We start from the raw sequence: 16328 nt of genomic DNA, 5'->3' as shown, positions 1-16328 counted from the left end.
ATTAAAGGCATCATTTACAAAAGAAAAGAAAAGCAAAACAAAACAAATCCTTTAGTTACAGTACATACAGTTTTAAGTCACCATGCATATGTAAGGACAGGTTAAAGCCATAATGTGGGGTACAATTATTACTGTACAAGCATATATAAAACTTCAAAATGTGTTGGTTCGGATTCACTCTTAACAGACACATCAAAATATGTATATATATATATATATATATATATATATATATCAATGAAGTCTAAGTTCAATAAAAAAAAATAAAATAAAAAATAACATCATATAAATGACACTGTACATGAATTAACTACATGTATCGGTCACCTTGCTCAACATACATTCTTATTTGGCAATATTTATGTATATATTACAATATGGTCCTAACAAGGATGTAAACAATGAGCTAGAAATACAAATACACAGTTTAGAACTGTTTAGAAATGCACACGCCACACAGGATGAATCCTAACATTGTCTATTATGTGTATTTTATTAAAACTTCTTAGTTTATGCAGCACTTGTCATTATGCAGTGACTGTGCCCGTTTTTCAGTGCCATTTGATGGAAAGTACAGATACTCAAAAAGTGTACTTAAGTACAATACTCAAGTAAATGTACTTAGTTACTGTCCGCCTCTGGGCAAAGGCAGTGGTTATTTAAAGCAAAGTCAGTGAACATCTGTCAATTCTGCACCGTAATCATTACAGCAGCAACATTTTTGTATAGTTACTGCAAGAAGGAGCTAAGTTATCACTAGCTAATACGCATATAATACTTTTTGAGGCACTCTATGAATATGATTATTAGTATTTTTTAGACGTTTACAAAAATAAGCAATGAATTCCCACTAGTACCTTGGGGGGCCTCCTATTGCTCTCATATTGTGTATGCTTCTCTGCAATGTGCAGTGAAGTATGAGTCATTTGTTTATGCCCGCACTCTTAAAAATGACAAGGACGATGCACCTCAGTAGCTATATAACCCCATTCTGCCAGGCAAAATGGGGAGACAACTAAGAAAATGATGCACAATACATCACTGTAAACATACAGCAATGGGCCATAAAACACAATTATACCTGTGCTCAAAGCACACTACAAAATATGGGGGCTTACAAATCAATATATGTGAGTGAAATAGTGCTCATTGGCCTATGGAACCAAATAAAAGTTCTATATTACACAAAGGCAATATGACATTAATGTCTGAAGAATGTATTGTTCTCTGCATTACAATGCCAAAGGCTGAGTCTCTATAAATGCATTGTCTCTATGCCAGCAAAGAGCGCTTTCAGCTGTTTGAATGAAAATAGCTCATTCATGGTCACCAAAACACACAGTGCATATGGTTAAACAAGCCCCCTAAACAAAACATCCATTTGGTTAATACATTGTTGCTAAATCCCTCTGTAAACATCACAATAACATTCTCCTATTTGTCTAAAAGCTACGAGTCTGATTGAAAGCGTGGCTAAAATATTTCATAGCGACATAGTGAAAACAATTATTATCCTTAAGCATGAAAAATGTGATTAAGTTGTCCAGAATATGTACAAATATTTATATTGAGAAAAAATATATAAATTTACAAAGTTTTTAAAAGCACCCACATTGCCATGAGACAACAGACAATTCCGATAAGACAATGGATTCGAAGCTAATCCAAATGTAATAGGCAAATCAAACAATCACCTTTACCAAAGAGCCCCAAATTTCATATTTTGTGCTTATGTTATAGTAATGATGCCTACAGAATATAGATTGACAATGCACAATGTTGCCTTACGTGTTCTGGAGAGTGCAGTTGTGTCTAACGGTTAGGGAATGTAGATGTATCCAGAATGACTGGCTCTACTCAGTCCCCTAACAGAGCCTCCAATCTTCAGTTCAGAGAGCAGGGCAACTCTTAGGATTGGTACGGAAAGAGGTTTCTTTCACTCCTTGAAAGTCAGAATGGGGGGAGGTGTAGGGGAGGGTTTGAAAAAGTGAGGCAGGTTTCTGGCATTATCAGGACTAGGTCCTCTGTCGGGCAGCAGTATGATATTGCCTTTCCTGTGTAGTGTGGAGTCTCGACTGGAGGTGGTGGAGAGAGTTTCCGAGGTGGCTTCACTGCTGGCTTCAACCGGTGTGACTCGGATGGTGGTGATACTCTGCTGGTGGTGGTGATGGTGGAAATGGGGATGATGGGGGTTGCTCATGTCAGGTAGGCTCCGGTTGCCATCTATGGAGCCATAGCCATCTCTTAATGACTCGAAGCTTTCAGAGTCCTGGTTTAGGTCATTGAGCTCGAGGGACTGCCGGATGCTGCCCCGCTCCTGTGGTTTCCACCTCCAGGACCCGCTGCCATCTGTAGATGGTGGTTTAACCACGGGCTTGTTCTCAGGGTGGGCCTCCACTCGAACAATGCCCGTGTTGGGTTCCTGATCCATGAGGGCTTTGTAACGGATGGATCCGGTACAACTCACGGTGCTGCCTTCACTTTTAGGACTACCGTGCAACATGCCCTGCTGCTTGGACATTGCGATGACCTGCATGATACGTGGCTGGCTGTTAGTCCGACAGGCGGTGCTCTTTTCTGCCACCTTCAGCCATTTTGACCGTGCAGTCCCTCCCCCTCCCCCACCATCATTCACCTCCCCACCATCCTCCTGAGGCGAGGAGCTCACGTTCTCTTGGGTCTCCTCAGGGATGTGCACCAGTTGGGACGATCCTGGTCTTGACTGGATTGATACCCTAGCGCCACCAGTTAGGCCACCAGAGCTATTATGATTGGCTAATGGCACAGCACTAGCGGCTAGCTTCATGTACTGTCCAGGAGGTCCACCGCGGAGCTCACCATCTAAGCCCATGGCTGAGGGTTCAGAGCTGCAGCGGAGCTCCATGTTTCGCTGGGGAGACAGTTGTCCAGGCTCAGCCTCCATCACCTGAAGAGACAGCTTGCGGTTCTCATTCTTTGTCTTCCATTGTGACAGCAGCTGCTTGGAACGTGTGGAGTCCATGGAGGCATGGATAGCAGCATGGCGACGAGGCACTGGTTCTTCAATTCCAGTTGAGTGCACCCGGGGCAAGGTGTTACTGAATGTCACAAAACTCTCCTGGCAGAGGGGACTGGGAGGCGTAATGCACTCTACCTCTGTGCTTGCCCTTTTCAAACGGGACATGTTCTCTCTGTGGGATGGGCCACGTAGGAGGATACTCTCGGAGCGAGCTGAGGTGGGACGCTCGCGCATGCTTAGGCTCTTAGGTGGAAGTAAGCGTGGTGGATCTGTGTTCAGGTTTGGTAAAGGTCTCAGAGGCTCCCGCATGGCAGGTGGAGGCACCACTGGCTGGGGCTGTGGTGGAGGTTGCGGTGGCTGTGGTTGTCGGAGAGGAAGATGTACATGTGTCTTCAGAGATGTGTCTTCACTAGGTTTAAAGTTTCCGACTGCATACAGACCCTAAAGTAGTGCAAAAATGAAGAATATATACAGCAACATCAATCAATAGATGTCATATAGATCTTAGTCAAGATAGTGATAGAGATAGAAGAGAAACACCCCCACAACATAATGCTGGCACCACCATGCTTCACAGTAGGTATGGTGTGTTTTGAGTGGCGTGTTGTGTTTGCTTTTCACCAAACATAGCGCTTGGAGATTAGTCCAAAAATGTAAAAAAATTTGTTATCATCAGACTATAGCACAATTTGCCTGATGGCATCAGAGTCTTCCAGGTGTTTTTTTGCGTAGCGCAAATGAGACTGTGTGTGGCACTTTTTTAAGGAAAGACTTCTTTTTTTAGCACAATGTTTGGTGAAAAGCAAACACAACACATCACCCAAAACACACCATACCTACTGTGCCGCATAGTGGTGTGGGGGTGTTTGTCTTCAGCAGGGACTGAGCAATAGGTCAGTACTGAAGGGAAAATGGATGCTGCCAAGTAAATCCAAATTCTTGAGGAAAACCTGCATCCTTCTGCTAGACAGCTGAAGATGGGCAGCTCAATCACCTTCCAACACGACAATGATCCTAAACATACCGGGAAAAGAACAACGCAATGGCTTAAGGATAGGAAGATGAATGTCCTTGAGTGGCCAAGTCAGAACCCTGACTTATATCCCACAGAAAATCTGTGGATGGACTTGAAGAGAGCAGTCCATTGCCGCTCACCACAGAATTTGACTGAACTTGAGGAAGAATGGGCAAATATTCTCCAGCTAGGTGTGCAAAGCTAGTACAGACATATCCAAAAAGATTACTGGCTGTAATTAAAGCAATACTCTATGAAGTATTAAATCAGGGATCTGATGACTTTTCCAAACCTGTTATTCTAGTTTTTTTTAGTTTCAAAGACTAGAATCTTCTCCAGTCGATGGAAACAGTCTTTAAGCGTGTTGAGTCCTGTCTTAGAATGTTTCAGCTAGTTGTTAACTGTGTCCCCAGCTTTAGCTGGGTAGCCAGCAAGTCTCTCAGCCTGACCATCTGTAAAGTATCCAAACCCCCATAGAACTAGTTAACAGTCCAGTCTGACCAGATTTTATTTTTTTTCAGCAGTGTTGTCCTAAGGCCCTATGTCATTTTTCACAACCTATGTTCATATTCACATTTTTTCAAGTTTTTTTGTCACCAGTAATTGCTTTGCCAAAATATATTTTCAACATTAACATTAGCTGAATGATCGACAGCCTTGCTTTCATTCTCCAAAAATAATACATATGGTGCCTACATTGACTAAAGTGCATCATGAGCCTACATTAACTTTTGAGAAGTTTTATTGTCTATGATCTATATACCCAATGTGTGATTCCACAGCCAGAGTATCAAACAGCATTACATAGTAATTCGCTTGACCTGATTAGCATACACTATGCTAAGCAAACAATAAAATCGGGACCTGATGTACTGATTTACCTCATCTGTGTTTATTCCTCCTAAAGAATTTTTGGCATTGTTGCTGGTATTAGAAATCACAGGGTGTATGTAGCCCTCAGAGCAGATTGAGCAGGGAAAAAGGAGAGTGAGTGAGAGAAAAAGAAAGAAATGGTGGGAGGAATGTGAGTGGGGGGTGTGGGTGGAGAGCAGAAAAGAAACCACAAGGGATTTGCATGTGTGAGCTATTTTTATCTCCATTAAAACAGCATTGTCTTATAGCCCCTGGCTAATTCTCTGTGATTCTTCTCCAGAGTCAGGTTTCATAGAGTAATATGGATTGGTCATGGTAAAATGAAAAATGAATTATCGTCCACGCAGTGCCTTAGAAAGCTTCTGTCACAACAGGACTCACCAGGTAGATGGCTAAGCCCCCTCCAATGAGAAAGCCAGAGTAGACATCCACAGCATGGTTCTTGAACTGAATGATGCGAGTCAGGCCACAGATAATGCCACAAATGATAAAGGAAAACACCAGGAGTGGCTTCAGGAGCTTGGATGAGTCAGTCAGAGTGGCATTAAAGTACATCTGTGGAAGGAGACCAGCCTTTTGACTGAAGTTTAATGAAAATGCTTAAGAGTGGAAAGGACAGTTGGATTATTTGTCATGCAGTTACATATCGCTTGAGTCAACTGTGCCATGAGTCAAGTGGATTACTTACGGAGATGTACACAGCCGCAAAAGCTGCCAGAGTGGCGTGCTGAGATGGGAAGGACTTCCTGTAATGAGAGGCAGACAGCCTGGTCAGATCATTAGATCTTTTTCACACTGAACACATTTGAAGTAGTGTACCATGCTAAAGGACAGATGGGAACAGAAAGCCACAGATAATCATGTCCATAGTGCCCTAACTCATATAGTGCACCAAACAGCATCAGAGCTTTTTATTTCCAAGAATGTTCTCATAAAACCAACAGATATGTCTGAATATGCTAGAGTGCGCTATATATTCTGGAGACACATTTCAGTGTACGTAACAGAAGTTTAAGTCTTCGGTGACACACACACCACACCGACCCTCTTTACGTCTAATTTTTACGTTATACAAAATGTCTGCACAACATATAATCACGGCTATTGAGAGTGCATGAAATGAGTGGAAGATTGAAAAGCAGAACTGCGCAAATGGATGTGTGTGGGTGTGCTGGAATGGGCAGCCGGATTGTGAGAAAAGCATCAAGACTGAACTCTGTGTGGGTTTTACAGGAACGCCATGTGCCAAAAGGACAGCGCCACATTAATTCTGGTGCCTTCACATTTATCTACACTGTTTCCAGCAGAGATTAAATACAAATCTATTGATCCAACCAGACTTTTACTGTAAGTAGAGTTGCTGTGCAGCAGGTCCATTTAAATTTTGTCAGCCATAATATTTCAAATCATCGTTGTTTGGGTATATTATTAATCACCCACACTCCATCATCTGACCTTTGAGTTTCAAAGTGAGCTTTTAGTGAAGTCAGTCTTGAATCATTGCATGATATAGGCATTTTAATTGCAGATGCTTGATGAGAAATCTTGAAATGGTACAAAAATCTTGCCAATTTGAACTCAAGTGGGAATGAACTAAAAAAAAAGCCTTTTCAATCAGATTATCACAGATGGAGGCTAATCTCAGTCCATTGAGAATTTTCTTTTTAAATGTTGAAGACCAGATTAAGTCAAAATTGACTCTATTTACTTTCTTAGTACATGTTCACCGTCTTATTGTGATTGACTCATTGCATGTTATTTAAAAAAAAAGTTAATTTTCATAATCTTTAATCAAAATATTTAGTAACAGTAACTTGCTCTGCATTTTAAACAACTTTCCTTTTCTGCTGACATCACTTTGACTACACAGGCTATTGGACAATGTTAACCAATAGCCAAACAGCTATTTACACACTAATTGGCAAACACACATTGAGTATGGCTCCATTCTGTTATAAAATGCCCATTCAAACAATTCCCAATGGATAAAATTATATCCTGCCCTACATTTTTTTCTGGTTTAATATCCTGTTTCACTTAAAAATGCATCACAATATGAAAGTAAAATGAGTTGCCAGCAACATTTCACATTGACTTCAAAATAGTATGTAATACTTCGTCCAAATTTAGACCTTTCTTTGGGCATGATTATGCATTAGGCTTGATGAAGTACAATATGACACAGATAACGCTCTCTGACCTGCCAGCATTGATTGCTGCTGGATCAGGCCCAGAGCAGATGTCATCCACAATGAAAGAGTTCTCATCACACGAATTGTCGAGGCTGGTGTAGTTGGGCTTGCACACAGTGAGGAAGTAGGGGGCATGGTATCCTGTGGCCAGCTGGATAATATCTGTGATGAGTGCTGTGATGCACAGGCCAAACACATGGACTCCTGAAAATGAGACAAAAGCACACAAGAAAATACACACACAAAGCTTTTTCCTCAGTCATATAAAGCAAATACTATATTTCATAAGCAGCAAGAAGACTTCATAAGCTTGCGATAAAATAGATGGAGCTTTCATTATTAATATCAAACTCAATCTAGTACAAGACTATAAAACAGACAGAATGAGTCAAGATCAAAAAAGTATTCCAAATAACATTTATACAAGCTATATGGCTTTTTATAGAGTCTCAAAGATCAGAAAAATATACACCCACCCACAAACCTCACAGCTCTTCGGATGTAAGAGTTGAAATTGCAGCCAGCGGCGTTTATGTTAGCCTCTGTTTTGATGGCAATGTTTCTTCTGGCCAAGCTGCAGTACAGGATCCCTTCCCCAATCATAATCTGTGGGAAGATGGTCATCTGTGTTTACCCAAACATACAGCACCCCCCTTATACCACTACCTGTCCACTTTAGTGGCTTCCAAATGTCATTTCTAATACAATCACTGACACATCAACTCCATTACTGTAATTAAAGTAAGAACTCCAATCCATCCATCCATTCATTCATAGCCATATGAGAGGGATTTCATCCAAAACTAAAATAAAAGTGATGAGGGAAGGAGGTGTCTTGAAAGTCATCCAGGCCTCCAATATCGCAATGACTAAACTGTTAATTCCATGTAAATGAAAAGCAGAAACCCATAGATTTATATGTAAATGCTTCTGAAGGGGGCATCTGCTGTAAAGGACGAGATAGAGAGTGAGAGAAATGAACAAGTGATCAAACCCCCCTGAGATCACACTTGCCGCACACCTACAGTCAAGTGCAGCACTCGAGTGCAGCAGGCACTACCATAACAGCTGGAGCTATCAGCAGGATACACATTCACACACCGCCTGCTAGCATAGGCTCAGCCATAATACCCATACAGTACTGAGGCCCAAATCTCATTTGGGTGATTTAACATAGAGAGAGTTTGCTGAGTGATAAAACGTGATGCAGAAGTCAAAATTATGACTCAAATGTTTGAGCTGAGGTGGCCATTTGTACCCATGCTTCACTGCAGACTTTATTTACAGTGGTTGACAAATGCATAATGCACAGGATAAGCAATAGTGATAGAACTCAAATGAGCATAGCCGCCTTGCAAAATTAATTAGGGCAGTTTGGTGTAGCACCTAATGTGATGAAAACACCCAAGCGACGTGCTGAGAGGCTGATAAAACAAATATGTCATTAAACATTAAACGAATCTGCTCTCTGATGAATTTAGGTGGAGTGAGGCAATTTTAAGATGATGTTGATGAGACCAAAATTGGAATAACAAACTTTGAAACCATTGTGAATATTATAAACAACTGGGGCAATGACAGAAAGCTTTTCAACCTTATCTTGAAAATGGATTAAAACATTTTTCAAAACCATACAAAGTATATTACTAAGAGCTGGATATGTTTTAAACTGAAAGATATTTTTTCCTTTTCTTTTTTGGACAGTCTTAATAGTCAGTGACCCAGCTATGACCCAGTGACCTATTTCTTCAAAACCTACACTACCGCTCAAAAGTTTGAAATCTGAATTTTTTAAAATGTTTTTGAAAGTCTCTCATGCTCACCAAGGCTGCATTTATTTAACCAAAACTACAGTAAAAAAAGTAATATTGTGAAATATTATTACAACTATAATAATTGATTTATTATATATATTATATTTAAAATAGAATTTATTCCTGTGATGGCAAAGCTGAATTTTCAGCAGCCACTTCTCCAGTCCTCAGGGTTACATGATCCTTTGAACATCATTCTAATATGCTGGTTTGGTGTTCAAGAAACATTTCTTATTATTAGCAATGTTGAAAACAGTTGTGATGCTTAATATTTTTGTGGAAACGTACTCGGTTACTAACGTAACCTCGGTTCCCTGAGATACAGGAATGAGTACTACGTCTTGCTTAAGACGCATATGGGAAAAACCTAAAGCTCGCCAGAATGGGCGGGGCATCTGGCTATATAAGCGGGCGCTCACCACAGTATTCTCAGGTTTACTTCGACTGAAGCGACGACTGAATTGTGCAGCTACATAGCACAGCAAGCAACGCAGTACCAACACCCAGGGGTCGAGAGCTAACAGATGAAACAATGCCAGAGAACTTGGGCGTGATACGGCCAAGGGCTCTCTGCCATATCTGTTTACGCAGTGAACTGACAGTCTCGACATACTGCTAGTATTTCCAAGCAGTTGATGTGGAAACCTTTTTCCGCCTTCGACCAGTGGCCGAAGGTCGGTATGCCCTCGCACAGCGCCCCCCAACCTGAGTTGGAGGCATCTGTCATGACAGATGCCTCCAACTCAGGTTGGGGGGCGGTGTGCGAGGGCATACCGACCTTCGGCCACTGGTCGATGGCGGAAAAAGGCTTCCACATCAACTGCCTGGAAATGTTAGCAGTATGTCGAGCCTGTCAGTTCTTCCTGCCAGTCTACGCAGCAGACCCAACTGTAGCACTGGAGATGCTGCTGCCATGAGGCCCAGCCTCCTTTGAAACGCTTTGAGAGGGCGAGCGGTACCGATCTTGAAAAAGGTCGCCAGCCTCCGTATGGCCAGAGCTCATTCCGGTGTGACTACAGCTTTCATTTGGGCTGAGTCGAAAATTGCAATTATCCAAATAATGTTTAGTCCTAGAAAGCTATTATTATCAGAACACGTGAGCATAACATAGCGGTTAGCAGATCAATGAATGAGAGGGCAGCGTTACCAGAGTTGCCCATATACCACACCATGTTACAACACAGTAGGGCTATTGCAGACAGAAACAATACCGTACTACATCGATGTTTCCTGTCGGCTCAATTTTTGAGTGGACTTTCCTGTTCCGATTCGCATGAACGGTATACTAGTGGAGCGACTGAGCGGAGCGCACACGCATAGAGCGGGATAATACGCAGAGCGTCACACCACGTGAAAGTGAATCCTGAGCTGTGAACTAATTTTCGGCAGCCGAAATTTTGGTGCACTTTAATTATTGGCAATCATTGAACATTTTAGCAATTTAAAAATATAAAAAAATGATTTTTTTACACGGCACCCCTGCTCTCGACAGACGGCACCCCACACTGGTCTAGAGGATTCTGCAAAATGCATAAATCTAAATTTATTACTGTTTTATTTATTACTTATAGATGCATTAGCACATCTGTTTATTAGCTTTGAAGCCATAAAAAAAAAAAAGATGACTCATCCTGTACTACACAAATGCTTGTCCAATAAGATGCTCTCTAGAATGAGAATGTCCCCCTGTAATCTCTAATACTGACTAGCAAGCAGCAAATCATGGTTCATGGCTGAGACAAAGCTAAAGCCATCAAGCGATTTCATAGGGTCTTTAACATGAACTATGAATGTGTGCAAAGCTAGCAACTATTTACAGCTTCAGGTGACTACAGAGAAATTGGAGACACACCATCAAAAATAGATTAATTAACATTCATTCTTGCCCCTCTAAACTGAGATCAAACACTAGGACTGCATGAATAAGTAAGAGTGCCCTCTAGACTAAACAAAAGTGCGAGTGTCACTCTGGCATTTACCGTCACTGCTGGCCCGGCGAAAGCCAGACTGAAGAGCATGAGGAAGGGGATGACCTCCTTTGTGGGGTCAATGTAAGGCATGCTGAGACTCCGGTCATTGCAGCTGTAGCCCGAACGCACTGGCTTAAAAATATCTGTCAACTCCAAGAAGTATAAACTGACCACAGAGGACACCAAAATCGGGAGCTGTAGAGATAAAACAGAAGGAATATGATATATTAGACGGGTCTCGTTTACTAAATATGCAAGATGAGTAGAGAACAACAAAATCATGCAAATTCTATTACGCAAATACAGATACGATCTGTATTTTGCCAGTTTCATTTAGGATTGAGCTCACCTGGGATGCATATCCTGTACAATGATGTAACTCACTGATTAGTACAATGCATCGTTGGAGAAGCACATTGTGCACAAGTGCTCTCTTTAAAAGCGGTGCTGATTGTTCACACACTAAAATATTTATAATATATAGTCTCTTTAAAATGAAAGTGCCAGATGGAGGTTTTCGCTGCAATGCCGTAGAAGAGCCATTTTTGGTTCCCCAAAGAACCTTTCAGTAAACAGCTCAAGAACCATTTAGACCTATTTTCTTCAAAATTCACACTGCCAGCCACTTTGTGTGTCGCTAGTCTCTGTACTGTGAAGACGCTTGTGGGCTTTCCTATGCTGTCACTCTAATGTTATTGGTAGACTGCACGTCCGGCCATGTTTATAAAATGCAATCACAATTGATATACATTGCAGAAAAATAAGATTCCATTCTAATCTGACTTAATGAACATTCAAATTAGACTTGCGAGAATTAAAAGTAGCATTCTGCTATTGAAGAGTACTGTTACGTAAACTACAGCAGTGCTCAAAAATTACTAAAACATCATTCGAATTTGACAAATAATCAATTTTCTTGCCACTAATAATCAACATTATGCAGGGGAAACTGTAAATATAAATTGCAACAGTGCTAAACTGCTCACTACATCATATATTAACAACACAAACTATCAATGTGTGAATCAAACTCACTAAGACTGATGACAGTTACTTTTCCACACAGTTTATTATATCCATGTAAGTGGTTACAGTAAAATCATATAAAACGATGCAGAACTCTGCCGTCTTTCTTGCATTACAGACAGTGACGTGTGAGCTCCACTGACATAGTCTTCACTCCTATTGGTTGTCGCTCGCAAATTTACTGCTCATCTGCATAAAGTTAAACTGTTCTTAACTTTGTCGTATGACTCACATCGCTTGACGCTTACATTCACTGTCGCTCATATCACCGGAAGTCGCCAGCTCTCCATTGAGAATGAAGTGGATCATGTTGCTTTGTTGCTGCGTCACTGGTGGTGTGAACTTTAGTGTTAAGAACATTTCAATAATCTGAAGAACTTTTTTTACACCATAAAGAACCTTGGATTCCATGGATGTTAAAGGTTCTTCATGGAACAATAGATGCCAATTATTCTGCTTTAAGAGTGTATGTATTCAAATGGAATGAACAGTAAAGAATGTACTGCATGATAGCTTGCTTGCTGTGCCCAAGAGAATGGTCTATTTAAGTGTATGTCCTACTAACAAGAAACAACACTTCTAACCATAATTTGAGAGCTGTAGTTCCAACCTCGTAAGTTTGTGATACTGTTTGCGAATGTTCATTTGAAATATGGTTTTGGGAAAAAAAATAATCGTTAAAGTATGTTAGTAATTACAGAGCTTGTGACTAGTTGGCTAACAATGCTTTTGGGAAACATGCTGTTATCCTTTTAAATCATACTGTATTTCATAATACTTGTTTGTAATACCACAACATTTGTCTCCTAAAAAAGAATAAAACACTGTTGGTGCTGAAGTGTAAAATGCATTGGGAGATCCTTGCTTCTAAAAACCTACATGACAATGACTGTGTATTGGTGCTTGTCGAGCTAACTGCTACGATCAGCATTATGTTGGTAAATGAGTGCCGATACGTATAATGAGGGTTTGGATGAAACTATGCTGGAGTTACATTCCCTAAGACTTTTCACACTCGTCAACAGTACTGGGTTCACGCTAAGGTTAGACAGAAGATGTGTCATTACGGGAGAATGAAAGGTATTCTCAGGTGAATATGCAAGGAACTTCTTTAGATATCCTAGAATTACTCTTGTCATTGACACGGTTCACCCCATAGTATCTCAATGAACAAGGATCAGCTGGAGAGGTCTTCGCTGCTGCAGCTCCCAGGAGGAAATATATTACGCTATGCAAAGTGGAAATATGCCATCGTACTGAATAATTACGAAACTTGAGCAGACAGAATGAAGATCAAAGGTGGGAGTAGGGGTTTAATTACTGTAATCAAGTCCCTTCTAAAAAGGGGAGAACATCTGCAGAAAAAGCCCCTGTGGTCAAAACTCCTATAGTGATGCTGTATCTTACAGCACAAATACTAATAACCCCTATGACATTTGCACTGGACCAATTGGAGCTTCAAACTAATATCAGTTATTGTCTATGGTCCACCCATAACTATTATTAATTCTGTAGTAAACAAATTAATTCTGTAGTTTGACTGTGTATTTACTGATGTTTAGCAGTGAATTGCATCTGAACATGTATTTAACTTTAAACATTTCTCATTTACATTTTGTTTAAGTTATTACAACAATAGCACACAGCTTACAATGCAATACTTACATATTATACACAAAAACAAGAATAAAACTTTGTGTTTACCTTTGTTGTGAGCCAACAAAACTTGCAAAATGCTTTCTGACAATAAAGCAACAATTTTCCTTTTCTTTAAACAAAAACATTACATTTTTAATTCGTTTTAACAAAGCTAAATAGTAAAGAGTGCTAATGCCTTTATATAAAGAAGGGATGCACAATATCAGTACCAAATTGGTTATCAGCTGATATTTTTGTATTATTATTTATTTATTGGTCAATAATATATTGTCTGATATTGGACATTTAATTGTTCATGCACATTTTGCCTATTTTTACATTTAGATTATCCTTGCTGTCCTCTAACACTTACTTAAGTCTTTGAAAACATGCTGAACATTTTGTTTTGATGGCTACATTAACTTGTAGCACTTAAAACAGTTTACTTTAGTTTAGAGCTTTATTTTTAATGTATTTATATAAAATGGTGTAAGATTTAAATATCTGCTATTTATTGGTTATCGGCCAAAAAATGTTATCAGTTTATCTGTATTTTAATATCAGTGCATCTCTACCTAATGCTCAAATTAAAATTATTAAATTTTTTATAAACCTTGCTAGCTAATCATGGCTGAACAACTGAACAAGAAACAATTTGATATTTACATCATTAGGAAAGTAATCGTGGGAACATATTGTAGAAAAATTAGGAATGTATTGGCCAGACACCAGTGTAGAATGTCAAAGGCATAATAACTTACAACCTAAACTGAGATCTGTCAGCATATTGTGTATGTTAAATATTAAGCTTATAAAAAACCGTCAAAATAATTCTTTTTTTTTTCAGGACAAGTTAAAACTTCTTGGCCATCTTGTAGTTCATTTAGTAAACTGAAACATATTAGTGAAACAGGGAAGTTAATTCGGCAAAATTAGTGAAGTGAAGCATATTAAATAACTTCGTTTTTAATTCGTTCTCAGCTTAGGATGGAAACAAGGTCTCTGCAGCAAGGCTACTCTATCGAAGGCAACCAGGTCACACCTGGGAACATCATATTCATTTCAATGAGCTTTAATTCTGTCTGATTTGACAAAACTGAGACATTTCCTGGTAAATTGTTTAAAAGACCTTACATTTGATGTCTGGATATGAACATGTATGTATCATGAAATCTTTCTTGCTACCCATGGCATAAAGATCATATGTGAATCTTAATGAAAACAAAGTTATACTTTTATCAACAACACATTAAAGCCTTGAATCATTCATTCCAGTTTTACAATGAATCACTCACAAGTCTTATTAGAAAAAAAATCTTGTAGTTCATTATGCCCTCGTTCTCTAAAATGAACTGTTTAAACAGAATAGAAAGCCAGTAGTCTATAGTTCTTGACCATGGCATTTAATACATACTACAGAATGTTTTAATACTCTTTAATATTCAAGAAACAGGAAATTCAGCACTGCAGCTTGACGGGTAAACAAGACAGATCAGAGACTGCCACCATTATCTCCATGACACCAGTGATCAGCTCTGTTTGTGATATTTTTTTGTTTGTGATATCTAGGCCATGTCAGATTGGCCTTCATATAATAACTGTATTCTAACTCCACTATATTCAATAATGCCCTCTTAATTCTGTGCCAGCAAGCATTGTTTAAATCACAGACTTAATGTTCAGAAGGTTTCCAGTCCTGTTATTAGTGGATTTCTTCACTTTGACTCTGAAGTAATACTCTGCTAAGGCCATGTTGTCTGTGCCAATGCATATTGCATCTTAAAATCAGGAAAATATTGTTTTTGAATGGCCGACATCAAGAAGCAAGCCGAAATTTGATGTGCAAAAGCCAGAACACAAATTTTATGTAGGCTATTTCCCTTCACATATCACGCATACCCCCTTAACATTAACATGATATACAACAAGTGTTAGTTAGCATTTGCCCTTATCACGACCAGAACTGCACACAGTATGTATGTAAAGTAAACGAGCAGTCATGCAGAATGAACACTGTGGTTCCAATCCGCTTGATTGCTTTGGTTTTGAACGTGACCATCTCGTAAATGAAGACCACCATCAACTCTCTTTTATTAATTAGTCATAATACAAAAAGAACAGCTCTCAACTCACTCACCTCCACGAAATAAAAGCAGGGCAGCAAGGTAACGCTGTCTTTGGTCATCTTGCCTTTGAGTCTTTCCTTCGCAGACATGATAAACGGTACGTCCCTTAAAAAACCCGGTGCGCGAAAAGAGGAACACTGAAGCCCAGCTGGTGTAATTTCTCCCCGTGTGCAGTAATTGCGCTCCTTCAGGCAGTCGCTTTCTTCATCCCCAAGTGCGCTTTTACTGCGGATGCAGACACACGGAAAGATGCTGTATCAAACCTGGCGACATCATGACTGAAACCATGACAACACAATCACTATACCCTGAGGATGGGTCGATGGAGATGTAACAATGTCCGACACCAATTAATGTTTCAAGCCAACCTTCAACCCACTGATTAGAGGCAATGTGCTGACCAGATGACGTCAGAGGTGTGCTAAAAACCCGTTTTCACCAGAAGATAGCGCGCGCGCACACGTGCGTACGTGTATGTGTGTGTGTGCTCGCGCGCGTGTGCGTGTCCGTGTGAGAGAAGAGAAGTGGGGGCGTTCACACTTGTTCACGCTGTAGTGTTTGTCAAATGGCTTAAAATACGTCTCAGAGAGGTTGTAGATTTTGATAAAGAGGCGTTTTATAAATACATTTTATTACTGATATAAGGACGCTGTAATGATTTGCCAAGTAATAATTA

At 39.9% G+C, this 16328-nt stretch overlaps 1 protein-coding gene across 1 annotated transcript; it reads right to left on the bottom strand.

Moving 5' to 3' along the window:
- Positions 1-647: 647 nt before the first annotated feature.
- On the bottom strand, positions 648-15984 carry LOC107677772 (phospholipid phosphatase-related protein type 4). Its single transcript, XM_016472793.1, has 7 exons — positions 15664-15984; positions 10872-11057; positions 7555-7684; positions 7087-7282; positions 5575-5632; positions 5268-5441; positions 648-3439 (listed from the first exon to the last, which is right to left on the bottom strand). Exons 1-7 carry the CDS (start codon positions 15739-15741, stop codon positions 1937-1939), a joined length of 2325 nt encoding a protein of 774 aa, XP_016328279.1. The 5' UTR covers positions 15742-15984; the 3' UTR covers positions 648-1936.
- Between the last annotated feature and the right edge of the window lie 344 nt (positions 15985-16328).

Source organism: Sinocyclocheilus anshuiensis, unplaced genomic scaffold, assembly GCF_001515605.1.
Source record: "Sinocyclocheilus anshuiensis isolate Anshui unplaced genomic scaffold, SAMN03320099.WGS_v1.1 scaffold985, whole genome shotgun sequence".
NCBI classification, from domain to species: domain Eukaryota; kingdom Metazoa; phylum Chordata; class Actinopteri; order Cypriniformes; family Cyprinidae; genus Sinocyclocheilus; species Sinocyclocheilus anshuiensis.
The sequence above is the reverse complement of the archived record's forward strand: the minus strand, read 5'-3'. Positions and strand labels throughout refer to the sequence as shown.